Below are 20,247 nucleotides of genomic sequence, written 5' to 3'. Positions count from 1 at the left end.
TGAAAAATGTGTCTGCTAGAATGGTAACCAGCTAAAAGTTGACGATGCGTACTGCACACTGCCAGACATAGGGACATCACAACAGCTCAACTAGATACTGTTGTGCTCATGAGTTTTGAAGTATTGCTAATACAGTCTTAAAGGGATCTTTTCACGCTTTGGTAAATTGACAAAATTGAAAAAAGTTGTTTCAGATTCGCAAATTTTCGTTTTAGTTATGATATTTGTGAGGAAACAGTAATACTGAACATTTACCATGGTCTAATATAGCCATTATATGCATCTTTTGACGATTTTTTTAAAACCTAAAAATTATAAAGCGTTGCAACGCGAAACGATTGAATAATTTGGAGAGTTCTGTTTTTGTCGTTACATTTTGTGAAACTACGAAGATTGCTTATATAAGGTATAAAATACGTCAAGTATGTGTACTCGGCGGAACAGCTCTGTAGGCTAAAGCGTTTTTACTTCAGGACTCTGGCAGGACTCCAGGGGTCACTGGTTCGAAACCTGCTCCGGGCAATGTTCTTTTCCTTTTTTTAATTTTATTCTTGATTTTTTACTGGAGCTTTTACGATCCAATGTTTACATTTATCAATATAAAGCATTTAATGAATAAGTTAAAAAATGCCAAAATCTGTGAAAAGGCCCCTTTAAGGTTCTTTGGTAAAGATAAACTTCATAAAATGTGCTTAACCATACATGCCAGACATCCCAATCTTGGCAGGACAGTCCTGCTTTTGGGGTGTTTGTCCGGGTATCCAGATGTGACACACTTTGTCCCTACATTCGTAAAAAACGACCTACATTCTATAAGTTCACAATAAAATTCGATAATCAAGCTCTGTCTGGCTTAAACTACATGTACCATTGCTAATCCCTTTATTGCCCCCTATTAACAAACCATATCTACAAGTCGAGTGATCCAGTGTTGTTTTTGACACCTTATCACCGATCTATTGGCAAATTATTGATTTTATCGGGCTTTCACACCATGGTGTGTTTATGATAGGGGTAGCTAATTGCTAGCGATAGATGCATCATTGTGAATTAAAAGCAGACTGCTTTTGTATTTCATGGCCCAAATCAAGTCCAAAGATATTATTACGCGGTAATCTGTTAAAAGTTAAAGGTGCGGTTTATTGTCTGCTTTGATAACGTATGCATCTTCAGCCCACATCGACATTAACCCCCGATCACTGGAATTTAGCTTGTCCGTTTACATATGGCGCAGAAGGCAGCCACGGCACATTGACTTTTTTCCCTCACAAGTACCAATTTATACACCTGGGTGGAGAGGAGCAAGTGTGGGATTAATTCTTTGCTCAGGAAAATCCAGTGCCTCGAGCGAGTTTCAAACCTGGGACCTTCCGATCCCTAGACCAGCATCCTATCACTAGACCACTGTCCCCACATATTCTGTCAAAACACCAATCTGGTATATCAAACAAATTGAGCTCTGACCGATACACATTGATGTTTTGCATATATTTACTTTAGTTTTTGACTGATTTTCAGAAAATAATTTGCACATATTGCATCAATCTAAATTTAGAGTAAATTGATGATTGGTTGAATAAAAACAGTGCTTGATGCGCGCACATCGGGTTGAACGATTACAAATGCCTCTGTCCTAAATGGATGTGACATAAAGGCATGCCCTGGAATTTCACATCATGGATTCATTTGCATAGTGCACATGTGTGTTTATTTCAGGTAAATTCCAAAACACATTTATCATCATTTTTTTGCAAGAAATGAGGTTTTGTAAGTAATATACTGATTACTGAGTACAGTAAAGGTGGCATGATTGATCGTTTTAGGTGTCAAGCTTTTGGTTAAATGTCCCGACATTTTTAATGGAATGTCCCGATTCGGACCTGAAAATTTCTGGCAAGTATGGCTTAACACATTTTGGTTCCTTTTAATAACAACTATTTGATCCTTGCTCTGAAAAAACCAAGTCTAATGCATGTGCAGACAATGAATGAAAAATATAACACAAGTGAAAAGTGTCATCCCTGATGAGCCTTTGCTGATTGCACATGCATTTAGACGGTTTTCAACAGCAAAGGCTCTCTTCTATTCCTTCCCCATAGAAAATTCCGCTAGACTACCTGTGTATCTGCAAGTTCAGCCTGTTTCCCTTCCCCGTACAAAATTCCGCTAGACTACCTGTGTATCTGCAAGTTCAGCCTGTTTCCCTTCCCCGTACAAAATTCCGCTAGACTACCTGTGTATCTGCAAGTTCAGCCTGTGCAAGTCTCTCCTGCAGAAACTTCAGGTCAGTATCATCCACGTTGGAGTAACTATAGTTCAACCTTGTATAGTCATCCTCCACCTCTCTCATCAACTCACTCGCGTTCAGGTCTCGAACCCCGTTCACCCGCACGTTCCGATCAATAATGCGTCGCTTCTGTAACGTGTTAGGTGTAGCCGACCCTCCTGACCCAGTTTCATTGGACCTGTTTTCTATAAACAGTGAATCATCAGAAATTTTTCCAAAGGTTTTCAGTTGATCCATATGTTCTGCTTCAATGTCTTTACGGAGATCAGACAGGTCTGGGTTTGTGTCTCGACTCTGGGGTTCGTTCGATGGTGTTTCCATTATTTTAGAACAGACATTTTTCTCTGGCAGAGCTCCCATGTAGTTTTCTTTGTGATCTGTGCAATTGTCGTCTTGATAGTTCTTGTGCGTGTCTTCTTTTGATTGGGTTTGACGTTTGCACAACCTGATGTGAAAACAGCATATGAATTTCATGATTTAAGATTAAAACATAACTACATTACCTCTCATTGTGAAATTTAAAACTGGATTAAACAATCATTTGTTAAGTTAAGCTTTGCAGTAAAGTGAACGAGTTAGGGCAGATATTTTGTTAACAGTTGATCAACATTGTGTTTTCATTATAACCCCACCCCACCCCGAAAGGACCCTGCATGTCTCCACTTGAGGAGTGAGACCTAAGGGATTTTTTTTGGATTGAGTGAAAAGCTGATTAGCCTGTGCAGACTGCATTAAGAGCAGTTTTCTCAAAGCTACCCATATGTAAGCCTTACCTGGCCTTTCCCTCCACAGCTGAGCGTTCTGTCACAGACTTCTGTAACGATGTGTCAACTTTCTCTTTGAGGTTAGTCCTATCACCCTCAAGCCTTCTAACCGGGGTCTTGACCTGCGGCCTGCAATGAGACATCATGTGGCTTCTGTTTTATTAGTTCACCTTGTGAAGTAACAAACAGTAATTGAAAAATAATAACACTAATTGCATTGTTAAGGTACCGTAATATAAACAAGGGCTGTTTGTAAAACATGCATGCCCCCCATTTGGGCTGTCAGTTGTAGTGGCAGCCATTTTGTGAATACGTTTTTTGTCACCGTGATCTTGACATTTGACCTAGTGACCTTAAAATTAATAGGGGTCATCTGCCAGTTATGATCAATGTACCAATGAAGTTTCATGATCCTAGGGGTAAGCATTCTTGAGTTATCATCCTGAAACCATTTTACTGTTTCAAGTCACTGTGACCTTGACCTTTGACCTAGTGACCTGAAAATCAATAGGGGTCATCTGCCAGTCATGATCAATGTTCCTATGAAGTTTTATGATCCAGGTGTAAGCATTTTTGAGTTATCATCAGGAATCCATTTTACTGTTTCAAGTCACTGTGACCTTGACCTTTGACCAAGTGACCTGAAAATCAATTGGGGTCATCTGCCAGTCATGATCAATGTACCTATTAAGTTAAATGATCCTATGCCTAAGCGTTCTTGAGTTATCATCCGGAAACCATCTGGTGGACGGACCGACGGACGGACCGACATCTGCAAAACAATATACCCCCTCTTCTTCAAAGGGGGGCATAATAAGACAAACATTCAAGGTTCTTGTACATGATTGCTTGAGATATTTTAATATATTTCAAAGGCTCATCCAAAGAAAAAACAAAGTCCCAATACTCACCTCTTCGATGATACAGAATAAATACACCTAAAACACCAAATCAGAAGTAACAGGGTCCTAAACTGTGCATTCAGTTTTATTTAATGAAATAATTAATTTGTTTGTGGATAAACCACAAATAAAAGTAAGAAATTAATTACATCACGTTTGTTTATGATGTAAAATGTGCAAGATCTTGTCATGAAATAAAAGATTTAATGGAGCAAGACATTTTCATAAGGTAGGAAAAACTGGTTGCTGGGAAAACAGCAATTAATTAATGTGCGTAAAGTGTCATCCCAGAAAAGCCATTGGACACATGTTTGAGACACTTTCCTTTTAAACTGGATTTTCATAAAGACGAGACAGCCTTTAAACCAAAAATACCATACAAGCGGAGAGTTTTGTCCCATACTGGACCGTGCCAGCTGCAGATTCTAATCTAGGACGTCACTTAAATGCAATAGGCCCAGTTTTTCCTTAACGAAGCTCCAATATACTGTTTGTGTCACCTTTTAGCTGTCTGCCTGGTGTAGGTAATACTTGGAGGTGACTTCACACTGGCCCCCGTCGGTTCCTCGGACAAGCTGGGGTTCACAATGTCCTGGAGTTGAGTCTGCTTGTCCTTTAGTCGCCGTAGCAACAGTTTGCTCTGCTCACGGAGAGAGTCGTCCACTGTGGCCGTCATGACGTGGGATGATGTTGTCACAGCAATTGTAGAATGTTAACAGTCTGGAAGGACAATAATATCAGCGGATTGTTTTTGTGTGTGTCAAATTTGGGCCACAATTTGGCCCCATTCTAATTATCTTACAAAAGTATATAGTTTTCCTAAATGACTGCCTCACATTACAAATTGAAGGTTTAAGATTAAGACTTTTTTTCTGAAATTAGATCTTTTCTTGCTTGAAGGTTTTTTCTTTGCCCGTGAGCCACTTGCTGAGATTTTGAAGTTGATTTTTTTTGTTTACATAGACACTGGTGGCGTGGTGATGATACATGTACATTAACACCGTTAAACAGTTTTCAGTACATGTGGTATTTATATTAGAAACCACTAAAACAGCCCGCACGTCTCGGTAGTAATTATACAACATTTTATGAAATCCAAACATTACTTTTTTCATTTTTTTTTTGTGAAAAAATGCGTGAAAAATTACTAAGTCAGCAAGAGACCGTCATTGCATGCCCAAAACCGTGAGACTTGACACATATGCAACTCTTTCCTTTACAAATTACATATGAGAAAAGATTTGCTGAGTTGCTGTAGGATAGAATATCTCTGACAATACCATGGTAAGCATTTCTACATTAAGTACCTGTGTACTTTTGTAGGTTCTTATGCCGCTCTATGTCAATGTCTTTTGCATACTTGAAAGCTCTCTTTTAGAGCCTAGACAGTTGTGTGACTCGATTAAGAGGGTAAACCAAACAACTTTTTTTTCAGGCTTTAAAATAAGGATAAGTCTTGGAATTTTCTTATTATGTTTATGTTTCGCTTAGTTTTTTGTTACCTAGGGAAACATCAAGGTTTGATCCAGATACATTTCACTTTTAAAAAATACATCAGTCGTGAGGGCAACATGAGCCAAAACTTCGCCCGGTGATGTAGGAAGCCAAATTTAAAGTGTTTGTCGCACATTAAACTGCTAATACCAAATTAGATAAAAGAAGCTTGAAAAAAGGTAAATCACAGTTAATTACACCAGATTTGTTTGACTTTAACAGGGCTCTAAAAAAGTGGACAAGTGAAAAGTCAGGAAGCTATACAACATGCAATGATCATGTACATTATAATGTAAACATGTAGTGCGTTCAGTTACAGCGAACGTTCGCCAATGATCATTCGTTTCCGATTCAGTCTTATTGAACTATAAGTTCGGAGCGAACGTTTCAAGATGGCGGCTCCCAGAAAATTGATTGCGAATTTGATGGAGGAAATCGCGAATAACAACATTGTATCAGAGGAAAGGTCGTCAGAAGACTAAATACTGACAATTTCATAATACAAAACTATAAAAACCCGTATTCTTTTTTAGATTAAGACTTAAATAAAAGATATTTCAAAAATAATAAAACCTATAATAGTTTTATTATAATTATAAGTGGCGTGGATGCGATAGTGTTATTTTGCATTAGCGATCAAAATTTAGTGTAAGAGGTGCATTGAATCAGTTATAAAATAAAGCCCTAAAATAGCGCAATACAATACAATCTTCAAATGAAATTGTAATTTTCTTTAACATTGAATGAATTTTCGTTTCGTTTACATTTAATGAAAATATTAATACATTTTAGCATTCAAATGGAAAAAAACACATGCATATTTTGCGAATTGAACTGTCTTTGAATGTACATGTATATTGAAAACTCTTTTGTAGTGATAATGAGCGATAAAATTCTGGCATTTTATTATACTATGAATCTATACATTTATTTTACCCAAGTATTTTATATCCATATTATGATCAAACGCGATTGCTTGTTTTCACGATGATGTTTCGAACACTGCAGTAACGCACGATATTTAAACGTATATTTGCAGGTACCCGTTAAATACGTTAATTGTGTAGCAGTATATTTCCACAATATTTTTAATGTATTGTTATTATTAAACACTTTTTTGTTATGTTTAAACAGAGACGTAGGTCTCTGGTTTAAACTGGCTTATATATATATACTTAATAGTTCCTGTTCATCCATTTCGGACAAATGAGCGTCTATTTTTTTAAATATGTTCAAATATTTTATTTAAGCAACAGTTAAGTTTTTGGCTTAACATGCCAAGAGATGACATGGAGGTATCATAAATCGTGTTTAATGACCAGACACCCGCGGTTTATGACCCCATACAGAGACATACAAGTATAGGTCCCTGTGTTTATGACACCCTGTTTTCTTAGTAATTGTCTGGACAGTATCCGATCATATCGAGATAATCGGTTTGTGATAAACAAAGGGGCAATTAAACACTGGGTGGTTAAAAATGCTGAAATAAAGAGTGTCAACATTGGTGTGAACAATTAAATAAAACATTTACATGTATTAAGAGGATTTAGTTAATCTGTAACAAGGTGAGTTTTTACAGACATATAGGTTCAAATCAGTTTCTGTATGTTGATTACATAAAATCAATCAATTTGTTGTTTGTTTTCGTCCTTATTTGTGTTCGTTCATTGGATTCTATTTAATCTGAAAGAATTTCAATTTCTGATTATTTTGTTGTTCTTAAAAAGGGTCGCGAATATGATTGAAACCTTAACACGATGCCGTTCATCAAACGCAAACAATAGCAGAATGTCCGCAGTGTTGACGGCTAAAATTGGAGCATGCGCAAACTTGACGTCATTATCGAAATCCCCAAAACCTCCTATACACTTTGTTTATAATTCAATTCATTCTATGTACTACAAAAAAATAAAAAAATATCGAAGGTACACTGAACAACAACGACAACTTATATGTCTGCCATCTTGGTTTCGCTAGCGAACTACCTCCCGAGAGGGTTCGCTTCGGTTCGCGAACGTTCCCTGCAAACCGAGCGTTCAATAGCGAACGTTCGCGAACTATAGCGAACGTTCCCTGTAACTGAACGCACTAATGGTGTTGGATTGTCATGATCGTGTACATTATAATGTAAATATGGTGTTGGATTGTCATGATCATGTACATTATAATGTAAATATGGTGTTGGATTGTCATGATCATGTACATTATAATGTAAAAATGGTGTTGGATTGTCATGATCATGTACATTATAATGTAAAAATGGTGTTGGATTGTCATGATCATGTACATTATAATGTAAATATGGTGTTGGATTGTCATGATCAAGTACATTATAATGTAAAAATGGTGTTGGATTGTCATGATCATGTACATTATAATGTAAATAAGGTGTTGGATTGTCATGATCATGTACATTATAATGTAAATATGGTGTTGGATTGTCATGATCATGTACATTATAATGTAAATATGGTGTTGGATTGTCATGATCATATTTAAGAACCCAATTCCACAAAAGTTATGGTCCATTGCCCTCAGGCATGCTTCACCCAGGTTTCATGGCCTTAATCCCTTTTGTTCAACCTGATGATCAAAGTGTCACAAGATAAGTTAAACTCAATGTTATAGACATACACAAGATATATTTTTCATTCAACATGAAAAAAAAATGAAAGGAACAACGTTGAGCTGTATGTATGTGTCATAAAAGCTAAAAGCATTTGAGAACCAGTGATTTTTCTTCCCCAATTGGGTAAAAGTACCTATACCATACCAATTGGGACAAAATAGTGCGAAAAACACTGAAATTTGGAAAATTCGAGCTGTGAACTCAGTGAATCTTCCAAGTGGGAATTATGTGTTTTTTTAATTGCTTGGTATCAATAGCACATATCAACTCAAATATTGATTTACATTCATTTTGGCTTGAAATGTTCAGTGTGAGTGCTCATTTTATTTGTTAACTTGCAGATAATTCATTTTTTGAAAAAAATGGTACAGTCGATTGGTGTATAGCGGAGTTTAGTGAGTAACGGATAGGTTAAACGTTTTTTGCAAAATACTTTTATTTATGTTAGGATATATAGTTTTCTATGAATTGAATACAAAAAGCCTATCATTGTTAAGTCGATTCATGCTACATGTATTGTTGACGTGTGTCAATGTTTACAACTGTTTCCTTTTTCGAAAGCAAAACAAGGTCACGTTATGTACGCACCGTTTTTGTGACGACAGGAAAAGTGCAGACGAATGGTTTCTGGAATTTTGCAGATTTAGTGTGGTAAACATAATGTTCATTGATGTAATATTTTAGTATTATGTGTCCTTTACAAAAGTAAGAATGCTCAGAAACCAAATTGATGTGTACCATATAAAATAAGCATGAAAGCTGCAACTCAGGATTTAGTGAATAACGGACATGTGGTGACCCATATTCAGGAATTTGGGGATTGTCTCAAAATAAATATAAACTCGATTGAAGTTGTCAAATACACATGTGGTTAGCGTGTAGCTATGATATTAATTAGCGAAAACATCATTTTTAATGAAAAATAATCAAATTAAAACGAAAAATCGATTTCTCTGAAAACATATTTTTCACTATCAAATCTATAACAAGGTATTCAACTCAAAATGACCCGAATATAGGGTGCAATGCGTTGAACAGCCAGTACTTCATCATATGTGTGGAGCGATTTCCATGAACTTGGTCTTATTAAACGCAGAAATAAATTTCCTTTCTGGAAATTTACATATATTGCCAGGGCTTTCCTTAGACCTCCAATCTCAAGAGTCAATGACTCTTGGGACCAAATTTTCAAGAGTCAAAAACAAATTTGTATGAGTCATAATAATAACGCAGGAGAGTAAATGATCTTTTGTACTTAAAGCGAATTACTGAGATATATATATATATATATATATATATATATATATATATATATATATATATATATATATATATATATATATATATATATAAAGCAACAAATTTACAAATATCTAAACATTTATTTCTTAATATATTCCAGTCAATAAAAGAGATAATGCAAACATACATTGTGACCAACATTGTGAAAAATACACTCGCACTTGTAGTGACATACATGTAATATATATCAAGGTGTCAATTGTCCCAAATTTGAAATACGGAAAATTAAGCAGAGATTCAGAGACCGTAGGATAAAGGGAATAGAGGGCAGAGCCCCTCCAGCCCTTGCTTATTGTTATTCTTTATTTTCTTTCTATGTGCAATTTCTTGCGAGTACAATGCAAAATTTTATCAATCAGACCATCCGTAACACCGCATGTGTATTTGTCATTCTATAAAAAATGTTATAAAGACCGTTGGAAATAAATTAAATTCGACGAACCATACCGTATCCGAAAACGGTTAGAGATACGTCGTTTGCGAATGAAATAAAATATGTGTTTTGTTTGTCTGCAGAAAATGAAAGCCAGTAACAAGTAACCTAGCAAATACGCAATTAATATATAATTCGGTTGACATATTGTTTTAAGTATGATATTGCAGTGCTTTACTTTGCTAATAGATAATTTATAGTTGGCGGACAACTATAGCAACGTTCGTAGAATGGTACGGTTTTGGGAAAGTAGCCAAGATGTTTTAAAACAAAACAAAAAGATGTTTCGTCAGTTACTTCTCATGTCAGTGCCAGCCGTTTACCATCAAAATACCTCCTTAAACTAACTAATTGGATTTCCTATCATCTCAAAATCGACCCTGGACGGCTCAAATCCGGATTTAATTATTTCATGTGCCATCTCTACCGAGGACGTGCGACAAACACGCCGATTTTCTATGCCGTCTCAAATGGTAAATTATTACACCTATGTTGTAATCAATTAGCTGATGCAGCATCCAAATTTGTCACTTTGCCACACGGTCAGTTATACCAATTCTATGGTTATTATTAGCAACTCTGATGCAAAGCGTGTAAATTTACTATGTAGACAGTACATATGCCAGCATAACTTTCGCGCGTCTTTGAACGGAGCAAACATGGAATAAAACAGGGTTGGGTACACTGTATTCAGCATTGGAAAGACATTCTGACATATTGTGGAAGTATTTCTCAAAGTATTGTGGATAGGGATGTTATAATTATATATGGGATATTATTAAAACTGACGCAGGTGAGTTCATTCTGTTTTGGTGGGTTGAATGAATGTCGTTTCTGCAAACAGCTGATAACAAACGCTCAGATAAATAATGGAACGTTGATACACGCGTCATCGAACCAGCAGTGTTTTAATTGGTCATTATTAGATTTCTCAATGGGCAAAACTCCGCTTACTGGGCGGACTTGTGCTTCAAACGGGCGATATAGGTTAGCGTCTACCAAAAAATACTCCGCCCCAAGCCAATTATCGATTACTCTTAATAACTTTTGATCTCTTTGACGCAAGTCGGTACATTCCCCTGGGTCAAATGTGACGCATGACGTAATTTTCTCAAGAGTCAAACTAGGGTATTCTGTAATTTTCAAGCATCAAAACCCGGGAGCTCAGGTCAAAGGAAAGCCCTGTATTGCAATTATTTTGTAGATATGATGTGTCAAATTTCAAGAAATAAACATGTAATCCGATAAAGACCTAAGCGATCCGGTAATGACTGAATCAGTGTACCATGAAATTCGCGCTGTAAACAAATATAATTTTTCCGAAATTTAAAACCGTTGGCATGTTTCAATAGGAAAGAACTGTGTCTATCTAGGTTTAATGGTTTAATTACTGAATGCATGGTATTTACGTTGAAATGAGACTCGAAGTCCTTAGCTATAGGAGGTTTTTGTGTGACGTCACAAGAGGGGTTTTCCGTTACTTTAAATAGATTGGCCGTCAACTTCTCGATCGCGGCCTATTATATTGTATCAGAGTAAAGGTCGTCGAAAGACTTAATACTTAAAATTTCACAAAACAAAACTATAAAAACCAGTATTCTTTTATAAGTAAGACTTTAATAAATGATATTTCAAAAATTATAAAACATATAATAATTTGAATATTCTTATAAGTGGTGTGGATGCGATAGTGTTATTTTTCATCAGAGATTGAAATTTAGTGTAAGGGGTGTATTGAATCAGTCATAAAACAAAGCCCTTTAATAGCTCAATACATTTCAATCTTAAAATGTAGTTTTAATTTTCTTTTACATTGAATGAATTTTCGTTTCGTTTACATTGAATGAAAATATTCATAATTTAAGCATTCCAATTGAAAAAACACCTGCATATTTTGCAAATTGAACTGTCTTTGCATGTACATGTATATTGAAAACTCTTCTCTAGTGATAATGAGCGATACAAATCTAGCATTTTATGATACCATAAATCTTCACATTTAATTTATTTTACGCAAGTATTTTATATCCGTATATAATGACCAAACGCGATTGCTTGTTTTCATGATAATGTTTCGAACACTGCTGCAGTAAAGCACGATCTTTACACATTATAGCAGAGTTTACATGTGCAGGTACCCGTTAAATACGTTAATTGTGTAGCAGTAAATTTGTAAAATATTTTAAATGTATAGTTATTAAACACTTTATTGTTATGTTTAAACTGGCTAATATATATACACTTAATAGTTCCTAGCTGTTAATCCATTTTGGACAAATGTCTATTTTTTAAATATGTTCAAAGATTTTATTTAAGCAACTGTTAAGTTTTTTACTTAATATGCTAAGAGATGACATGGAGGTATCATAAGTTGTGTTTAATGACCAGACACATGTGGTTTATGCAGAGACCCCATACAGAGTCATACAAGTATAGGTCCCTGGGTTTATTACACACTGTTTTCTTAGTAATTGTCTGGACAGTATCCGATCATATCGAGATAATCGGTTTGTGATAAACAAAGGGGCAATTAAACACTGGGTTAAAAATGCTGAAACAAAGAGTGTTAAAACTGGTGTGAACAATTAAATAAAAGCATTAACATTTATCAAGAGGATTTAGTTAATCTGTAACAAGGTAAGTTTTTACAGACAAATAGGTTCAAATCAGTTTCTATATGTTGATTACATCAATTCAATCAATTTGTTGTTTGTTTTCGTCCTTATTTGTGTTCGTTCATTGGATTCAATTTAATCTGAAAGAATTTCAAGTTCTGAGTATTTTTTGTTCTTCAAAAGGGTGAATATGATTGTAACCTTATCACGACGTGGTTCATCACATGCAAACAATAGCAGAATGGCCCCAGTTTTGACGGCCAAAATTTGAGCATGCGCAAACGTGACATCATTATCGGAATCCCAAAAACCTCCTATCCGTTAAACACCAATCGACTGTACGAAATTTTATTTCCCTTTGGATATTTTTCAGACGGCAATTGGGAATTTTGTAGTTTTTTTGGGGGAAAGAACCTTTTAGGGGTACTTTATAAAGAAAGGAAAAAATCGCTGGAGAACAACTTATGCACACCCCACCCACTTACACAGCTGCCAAAACAATCTAGTTTCATGTCCAAACTTGAACAATGTGACATTTAAAACGTCTAAACCTTTCCACAAGTCAGTCGTTCATGGTTTAATTAAAAGTTTCGACTTTCATAAATATATTTTACAATGCATGTTCCTATACCTTTTTCTTGGCTTGTTAGCGGATTCATTGACTTGAAATAACAACAGCAAGACGTTTTAATTATCCGCCATTACAGTTTACTATCACGACGACTTCTGATTGGCTGTTGAAAAAAAACATTTAGATGTTTATTCACCGGAGGAGCCATATTCTCTCATCAACACATTCGCAATTTGGAAAAAAAAACGCAGTCATTTAAATACTGTTAAGGGTAGCATTATGTTTTAAAGACAAATATTTCTGCCATAGTAACATAATTTCATACTTACTTTAAATACCGAAATGGACCGCTTATTAAGTTTGATGCCACATAAACTCCGGTCATCCTAAATACCACCAAGGATCTCCGGATGGATATGGGATAATTCAAATATCCGCATATTAAAGGCATTGCTCGCATATCCGCTTTCACTTTCACAATGGGGTTGTTAAGGATGGCTTTTAAACTGATAAATTCTTCAAAAATACTCCAGGTCTTGTGTTTACTAATAGTTATACTTGGGGTATACTGTTTCTACAACTATGCAAGTTCTCCTAAAATTTCTGGCCTTAGAAATATGCAAGAATCTATGAAACCAAATGAAAATTTTAAGACAAATGATCACAAAATAATTTCGGAATCTAAGACTAAATCAGAGAAAGACACAGGCGTTGAAAAGAGACATGATGTGATGATCACTTTCACCAAAGCTGAGAGTAACCCAGGTCTTCAAGATAAATTTAAAACAACTGTGCGATCAATGTTCAGATTTGCGCGACGACCTGTGAATCTTCATATTTTGGGAGATGAAAAAAGCAAGGAGATTGCCAGATCTATTCTTCTGGAGGTGGCAGATTCCAGCAAATACCAGGTAGATACTTTAACACTTAAACACAATAATCCACCAAAGTTTGTTTTACTTTGAACAGTAAGCCTTGATTAAGATCTGACCTTAAATAGTTATGGAAGATAGATTGTTACAAAAGTATTTTCAGACCATTGAAAGATTGAATCCATGTGCGGCTTGATATTGTGTTTTGATATTATTAATAATAGTATCCAAAAAACACACAAGCTGGGTTCATTTTTGTCCTTTTTATTTGTTTCATTCAATGTTTATAATAAATTGATTTAATGTCAATCAACATAATTGTGATTCAGGCTCGATTGGTCATTGTCGGCTTGAAAACTACTTAAATGTACCCTGCTCATTCTTAAGTATATTTATATATACCCCGAGTACAGAAAATGAACTTACATGTACCCGGCCAGATTAAACTGTACCCGAGTTTTATTTCCACACTAAATCTGATGTCATTGAACCGAGTTTTATTCCCACACTAAATCTGATGTCATTGAACGCATTACATAATACGTAACAAAAGTAGTACCGGAGCCGACAATGACCAATTGAGCATAGTTCAGCCTTTCCGAGTTTCTACAGTGTCAGAGCCCTGAAATTACAAATTTTCCATAGTCTTAAATGTTTTCCATTCTATATTCAGTGATATTTTTACAAATTTTCTCATCTGAGTCCTGGGACTCGATAACTTGCAAATCTATGAGTCCCAGAATTGAAAGAATGAGTTCAAATATTAAACGATATCATTTTTTGAGAAATTTCATTGCATTTTTGGGACTCACATAATTCAAAACTTTGCATCCCCAGAGGTTTTTGTGAGTCCAGGGCGCAGGACTCACACATAAAAAAAATCTCTGAATGGTTATCAGTCCTGCTTTTGTTTTGCAGCTTCAACATCTGGATATTGATTCAATCACCAGACAAGTGCATGAAATAGTTTCCGATATGCAGAAGTTCTTCAGCTATCAGCCTGGGGCATACTACAGTGACGCCCTCTTCTTCCTCTCCATAGTTATACACAGAGTCCTTCCACAACTGCACCGAGTGGTCATGCTGGATTCAGATCTGAAATTTAATGCTGATGTTGCAGAATTGTTCACGCATTTTGATAAGTTTTCAAGCAGCAACATTATGGGCATAGCAAACGATGCTCAGCCCGTGTATCGGCATAACTTTCATATGTACAGAAACAAGGTCAAGGACACAATGGTAGGCGGGCCTCCACCTAATGGAACCACAGGCTTTAACAGCGGAGTTCTCCTGCTTGATTTAGACAAGATGAGAGCGTCACAGCTCTATAACTCTCTCATATCATCTCAGGTTGTAGAGAATCTGTCACAGAAATATATGTTTAAAGGTCACCTGGGAGATCAAGACTTCTACACACTGATATCTGTGGAGCACATGGAGTTGTTCTACGTGTTACCATGCACATGGAACAGGCAGCTCTGCACATGGTGGAAAGATAATGGCTACGCTGACGTGTTTGATCAGTATTTTACCTGCGAGGGACACATCAACATATACCACGGAAACTGTAATACACAAATCCCCAAGCTTGAGTGGGAGACCAATTAGAGGGAGGGTGGTTTTCTTGTATTCTGGGAGAAATATTTTGAGGCTTGAGCATACTTTTTTACCTGATATTGTTTGTGTTTTTTACTATTTTGGGAATTGGGCCAGGAACCTTTGCTTTTGAAAATTGAGTTGTTTTGACTAAAATTGGTGTGGTTTGTTATAAAATGGAGAATAAAAGGCAAAAGTGATTTAAATGTTATAATTACTTAAGTGTAATTACTTGAGCTGAATAGGGAGATGGACCTAATATTCTGATTAATAAATATTATTGTTTTTAAACCTTCCATCAGGAATTTCTGGCAGCAATTAAGGAAAAATATATACTATTGAGCTTGGGAATGCGGCCTAATTTTTGCCCCAAAATTGACACACAAAAACATTGCTGAATCCCCAAATGAACGCTTCCCCTGTTCATTTCTAAAAAATTATCATAGCTTATTTTTTGTTTAAGTTTAATATTCAATGAAAATACATGCTCTTTATAAATAGTTAGCTAAAATGTTTGCACGTGCAGCTACAGAATCATTTTTTTCCTGGTTGTGGTATGTATTAATTATTATGCCTATGGCTGTATTTTGAATTTATTGAACATCTTCCATTAGGAAAATATAAGGCTCCCACCGGCATTGATTATGGTAGTCTTAATACGAACTATTCAAGTTATATATATTTTTATAGTCAGGCTATTGGATTTTTTTTTATACTATATCTGTTTCTATGCAAGGACATGTATATAGGTTATTTGATTAAAAATTGCACCATGAAGACTGTTATGGTATACACAGTGTTTGATACAGAAATGTACGGTAAATTCAACAGTTTCTTGGTCTACACTTGAATCAAATTTTATGTGACATGAAATTTATCAGACAAAATATGTTATCAGTATGTACAGCTGTATACTGTATGTATTCTTTATGGATCTGTGATAAACATGTGCTTCCTGTCATCTTAAGGAAGGGTGTAGACTTGAAAGAATGTATATTATTTGTTTCACGCATGGCTCTATGGGTACCTTATAACACGAGCTCTTACTTTGTTTAAATTGTTGATTGAGACCTATTAGCTTTTTTAATATGTCAGAATCATATCCACAATAAAGTTTTTACATTCAATCAATTAATTAATAAACACTAATATTTTTATATTTCAGACTATTAATCAAGTTCATTACGGTAAATAGTTTGCATCCTCTTTTATCAAATAAATAGTTAACCCATTTACACCTAGTGGACTCTCCCATCCTTCTAAATTGGATAAATTTATTTCCAAAATTAGGGATGTCTAGTATATTTATTTCTATATTTAGAATATTTCTTACAGAAATTCCTTTAAGCATACAGCGCAGACCCAGATGAGACGCCGCATGATGCGCCGTCTCATCTGGGTCTACGCTGTTTTCCAAGGCCTTCTTTCTAGACACTAGGCATAAATGGGTTAATCAAAAATTAGATGTAACATGTATTTTATTGGACAAAATATATAATCAAGATTGTACAGCTGTATACTGTATGTATTCATTATGGATCTGTGATAAACATGTGCTTCCTGTCATCTTAAGGAAGAGTGTAGACTTGAAAGAATGTATATTATTCTTTGGACACAAATTCTTTACTTCCAACCACGAAATCCAGGACAATTACTGGTTTTAAAGTTTTCTAATACATGTATACATACATTATCAATTAACTAAATACATCTTATAATTATTGTTTTATGTAAAAAATAAGTGTTTTAGGTCGTATAATATTATGTAATATTTTTTATAATAAATACTAAATCTGAATGTAGAAATGAGACAAAGCAAGAAATGAAATTGAACGTTGCTATTTATTTAATGCATGTTTGCGGTTTCAAAAATTGGTGCGCCACTCTTGAATATATATATTTCTCCATTCCCTTGTGAATAAAAATCAATTATCCACCCAAACCAACAAAAATCCTGAATTTATAATATGTTATCAGCATTGTCCATTGGCTATGTAGTATGTGCTTTTAGTATTCCAGCTCTAAACATTTTCTTTTGGCCATGTAGCATGTTCTTGAAGCATTCAAGAACTAAACATTTATGTTTGTTTATAGTTATATGCTTGTATTCAATTTTCCAGCTTTTGCAACAATATTTGATAAAATTTACGGGCGTTTTTTTCCACTTCTAAAATTGTTAGATCTTCAAATATTTAAGACTAAGCTACCTGTGGAATTAATCTTATTGTCTATTACCAGCAATATTAACATAGGTTAACATAGGTACTTTGTTATAGACAGTACACTCTAAACTATGTTATCTAAATAGGTACTTTGTTAAGCAGTACACCATCAAGTATGTCAACTAGCCCATGATGTTATTGTTCTTGGATCTGTCTTTGTTTTAACCTCACAAGTATTCTGCATTGATTTTCAGCTATTGATTTATTCAGATACATGACTGTTAATTATACTTAAGCAAGCTGTTACGGTAGCATTTGTTAACTCAATTGTTGAGATTTAAAAGTCATTATATATGAAGGATTGAGTTTGAACCAGTTGTAACATCTTGTTATCATTGTCCGTCCGTCCGTCCGAAGCCATATCTTGGAAGTGCTTTGGCGGATTTCATTGAAACTTGGTATAAGCATATATATGGATAAGAGGATGATGCACGCCAAATTTCATTGTACACCATCTGTTAATAACGGAGTTATGGCCCTTTGTTTCTTGAAAAAATGCTTTTTGATATAAGCTTAGAGCTTTATCTCCATTAACACATGACCCAGAGCCATGAAACTTGCCATAGTTGTTCTCAATCATCTGGGGGTGCTTCACATTCAACACTCATAATCCTAGGGGCTAAGGTCAAGGTCACACATTAAGGTCAAAGGGCGTCCAGGAAACTTTTGTTTCAATAAGCATATTGGCGAGGGATATCAATTCAACGAATTTGCTTGTTATTCACAAATACGAGTTGTGCTCTGGGAAAAAAGGATTTGATGCATGTGTGTAAAGTGTTGTCTCAGATTAGCCTGTGCATTCAGAACAGGCTACAGATTAGCCTGTGCATTCAGAACAGGCTAATCAGGGAAGACACTTTCCATTTTTATGGAATTTTTCATTGAAGTCTCTTATAACTGAAAAAAATGGTCTGGGCAGAAAGTGCTTTCCCATATTAGCCTGTACAGACTGCACAGGCTATTCTGGGACGAAACGTTACATCCATGCATATAGCTCGGTTCTCTCAAAACGTTGCAAGTATGATACGGTAACCAGTCTTTTGCTCAACCATTTATACATTGATCTGAATGATTTTATATTTTAACCACACTGAAGGAGTTATAAAGGACATAAATTATTAGAGGTGCATGACCACCATGTTATGACGTCTTTTTCTGGTTGCATATGACATACAGAAGGCACAATTCAGAAAAGTAAAGCATCAAAATCATGCATAGGATTCAAATGTGTAGTGTGGAATAATTAATTTTCAATTGTGCTCAAACAGTCTTACCTATGATATGATCTGTCATGTAAATACATTTGAGCGGTTCTTTGTGAAAAGGGGGTTTAATTCATGTGCGTAAAGTCTTGTCGTCGATTAGTCCACACAGGCTAATCAGGGACGACACTTTTCCCTTTTATGATATTTTTCTTTTAAAGAAAATCTCTTCTTAGCAAAAATCCAGTTTAGGCGAAGTGTTGTCCCAGATTAGCCTGTGCAAACTTCACAGGCTATCCTGGGAAGACACTTTACGCACATGCATTTAACCCCCTTTTCACAGAGTGTGGCTAATTTAGTATTCCGTTATGTGTTGTTTGGTTTAAAAAATGATACATACAATATATTTGAATAAACATATACTGATATTTTACGACATAAAATGTGTTGTTATAACCTGATTAATGAAACCAAGAATGCATGTGGTATTTTGATGTATCACACTCATCTGGAGAAGACACTGTTTTTGACGTGTTTGTCCGTCTGTCAGTAGTCCAAAATCTCACTGTGATTTCCATTCTATTTCTTTCTAACTGTTCATTTGAAGCATTCTAGCTCTTATCTTAACCCTTTACCACTTAGATACGTATGTTGATGCATTTGTAGTCCCTTAGAAAGTAACATTTAATTAAAGATCTTTCTTACTATATTCAAGTTTAAAAGGCTTCATTTCCAACCCTTAGATACTGATGAGCAGCAAACAGCATAAAACCTGAACAGACTGCGAGTTACTCGCAGGCTGATATGGTTTTATGCTGTTTGCTCATAGCCATTGTCACTTTGCTTCTTAAGGGGGAAAAGGTTAACCCAAGGTGATTGGTCTTTATGAAACAAAGAAACCTATTGCTGTATGATTCTAAAGGTCAAGGTCATCTGGGTCACATATGTAACATAAGCTTTTTAACTAAGATGTGACACATAGGGTAGTACATTACAGTTTTCATGTGTCACATAGGTGTTTACTATAATTCAACCATTGTGCATAGCAAAGTTGAGTATAACTATTGAAGCTCTGAAAGTCTTTTATATCATACAAATAAACTACAAGCAAACAATGTTACTTTTCGTTCATTTATTTTATTTACAAGAGAATAAATATTCTATTAAAATGTTGATCAAGAAATGTAGACTCAACACCCTTAAATGTGTCGCGCTTTATGAAAAGAGGGTTTGATGCATGTACATAAAGTTTATTTCCAGTTTAGCCTGTGCAGTCCGCACAGGCTAATCAGGGACAACACTTTCCATCTACACTTGATTTTTGCTGAGAAGAGACTTCTTTGAAACAAAAAATA

The 20,247-nt window shown here is 35.3% G+C and overlaps 2 protein-coding genes across 3 annotated transcripts in view; one reads left to right on the top strand and one right to left on the bottom strand.

The window, feature by feature from the left end:
- Window positions 1–13,153, bottom strand: part of LOC127841066 (uncharacterized) — a 34,871-nt gene extending 21,718 nt beyond the window's left edge. For both annotated transcript variants that reach the window (XM_052369604.1, XM_052369605.1), the window contains exons 1-4: window positions 13,061–13,153; window positions 4,454–4,673; window positions 3,061–3,180; window positions 2,234–2,732 (exon numbers count right to left, since the gene is read on the bottom strand). In XM_052369604.1, the coding sequence (XP_052225564.1) occupies window positions 2,234–2,732; window positions 3,061–3,180; window positions 4,454–4,629 (795 nt within the window). In that variant the 5' untranslated portion in view covers window positions 4,630–4,673; window positions 13,061–13,153. The remainder of the gene's footprint in view (window positions 1–2,233; window positions 2,733–3,060; window positions 3,181–4,453; window positions 4,674–13,060) is intronic.
- Window positions 13,154–13,466: 313 nt separating this feature from the next.
- Window positions 13,467–19,421, top strand: LOC127841067 (xyloside xylosyltransferase 1-like). Its single transcript, XM_052369606.1, has 2 exons — window positions 13,467–13,911; window positions 14,791–19,421. Exons 1-2 carry the CDS (start codon window positions 13,480–13,482, stop codon window positions 15,478–15,480), a joined length of 1,122 nt encoding a protein of 373 aa, XP_052225566.1. The 5' UTR covers window positions 13,467–13,479; the 3' UTR covers window positions 15,481–19,421.
- Window positions 19,422–20,247: the final 826 nt, after the last annotated feature.

This window comes from Dreissena polymorpha, chromosome 8 (genome assembly GCF_020536995.1).
Source record: "Dreissena polymorpha isolate Duluth1 chromosome 8, UMN_Dpol_1.0, whole genome shotgun sequence".
NCBI classification, from domain to species: domain Eukaryota; kingdom Metazoa; phylum Mollusca; class Bivalvia; order Myida; family Dreissenidae; genus Dreissena; species Dreissena polymorpha.
The sequence above is the reverse complement of the archived record's forward strand: the minus strand, read 5'-3'. Positions and strand labels throughout refer to the sequence as shown.

What these genes read in the sequence shown, in the direction of transcription:
- LOC127841067 (XM_052369606.1), top strand. Translation starts at nt 13,480, where the DNA reads ATGGGGTTGTTAAGGATGGCTTTTAAACTGATAAATTCTTCAAAAATA. An exon ending in CAGATTCCAGCAAATACCAG is followed by an intron (nt 13,912 to 14,790) that starts GTAGATACTTTA and finishes TTTGTTTTGCAG; the next exon opens with CTTCAACATCTGGATATTGA.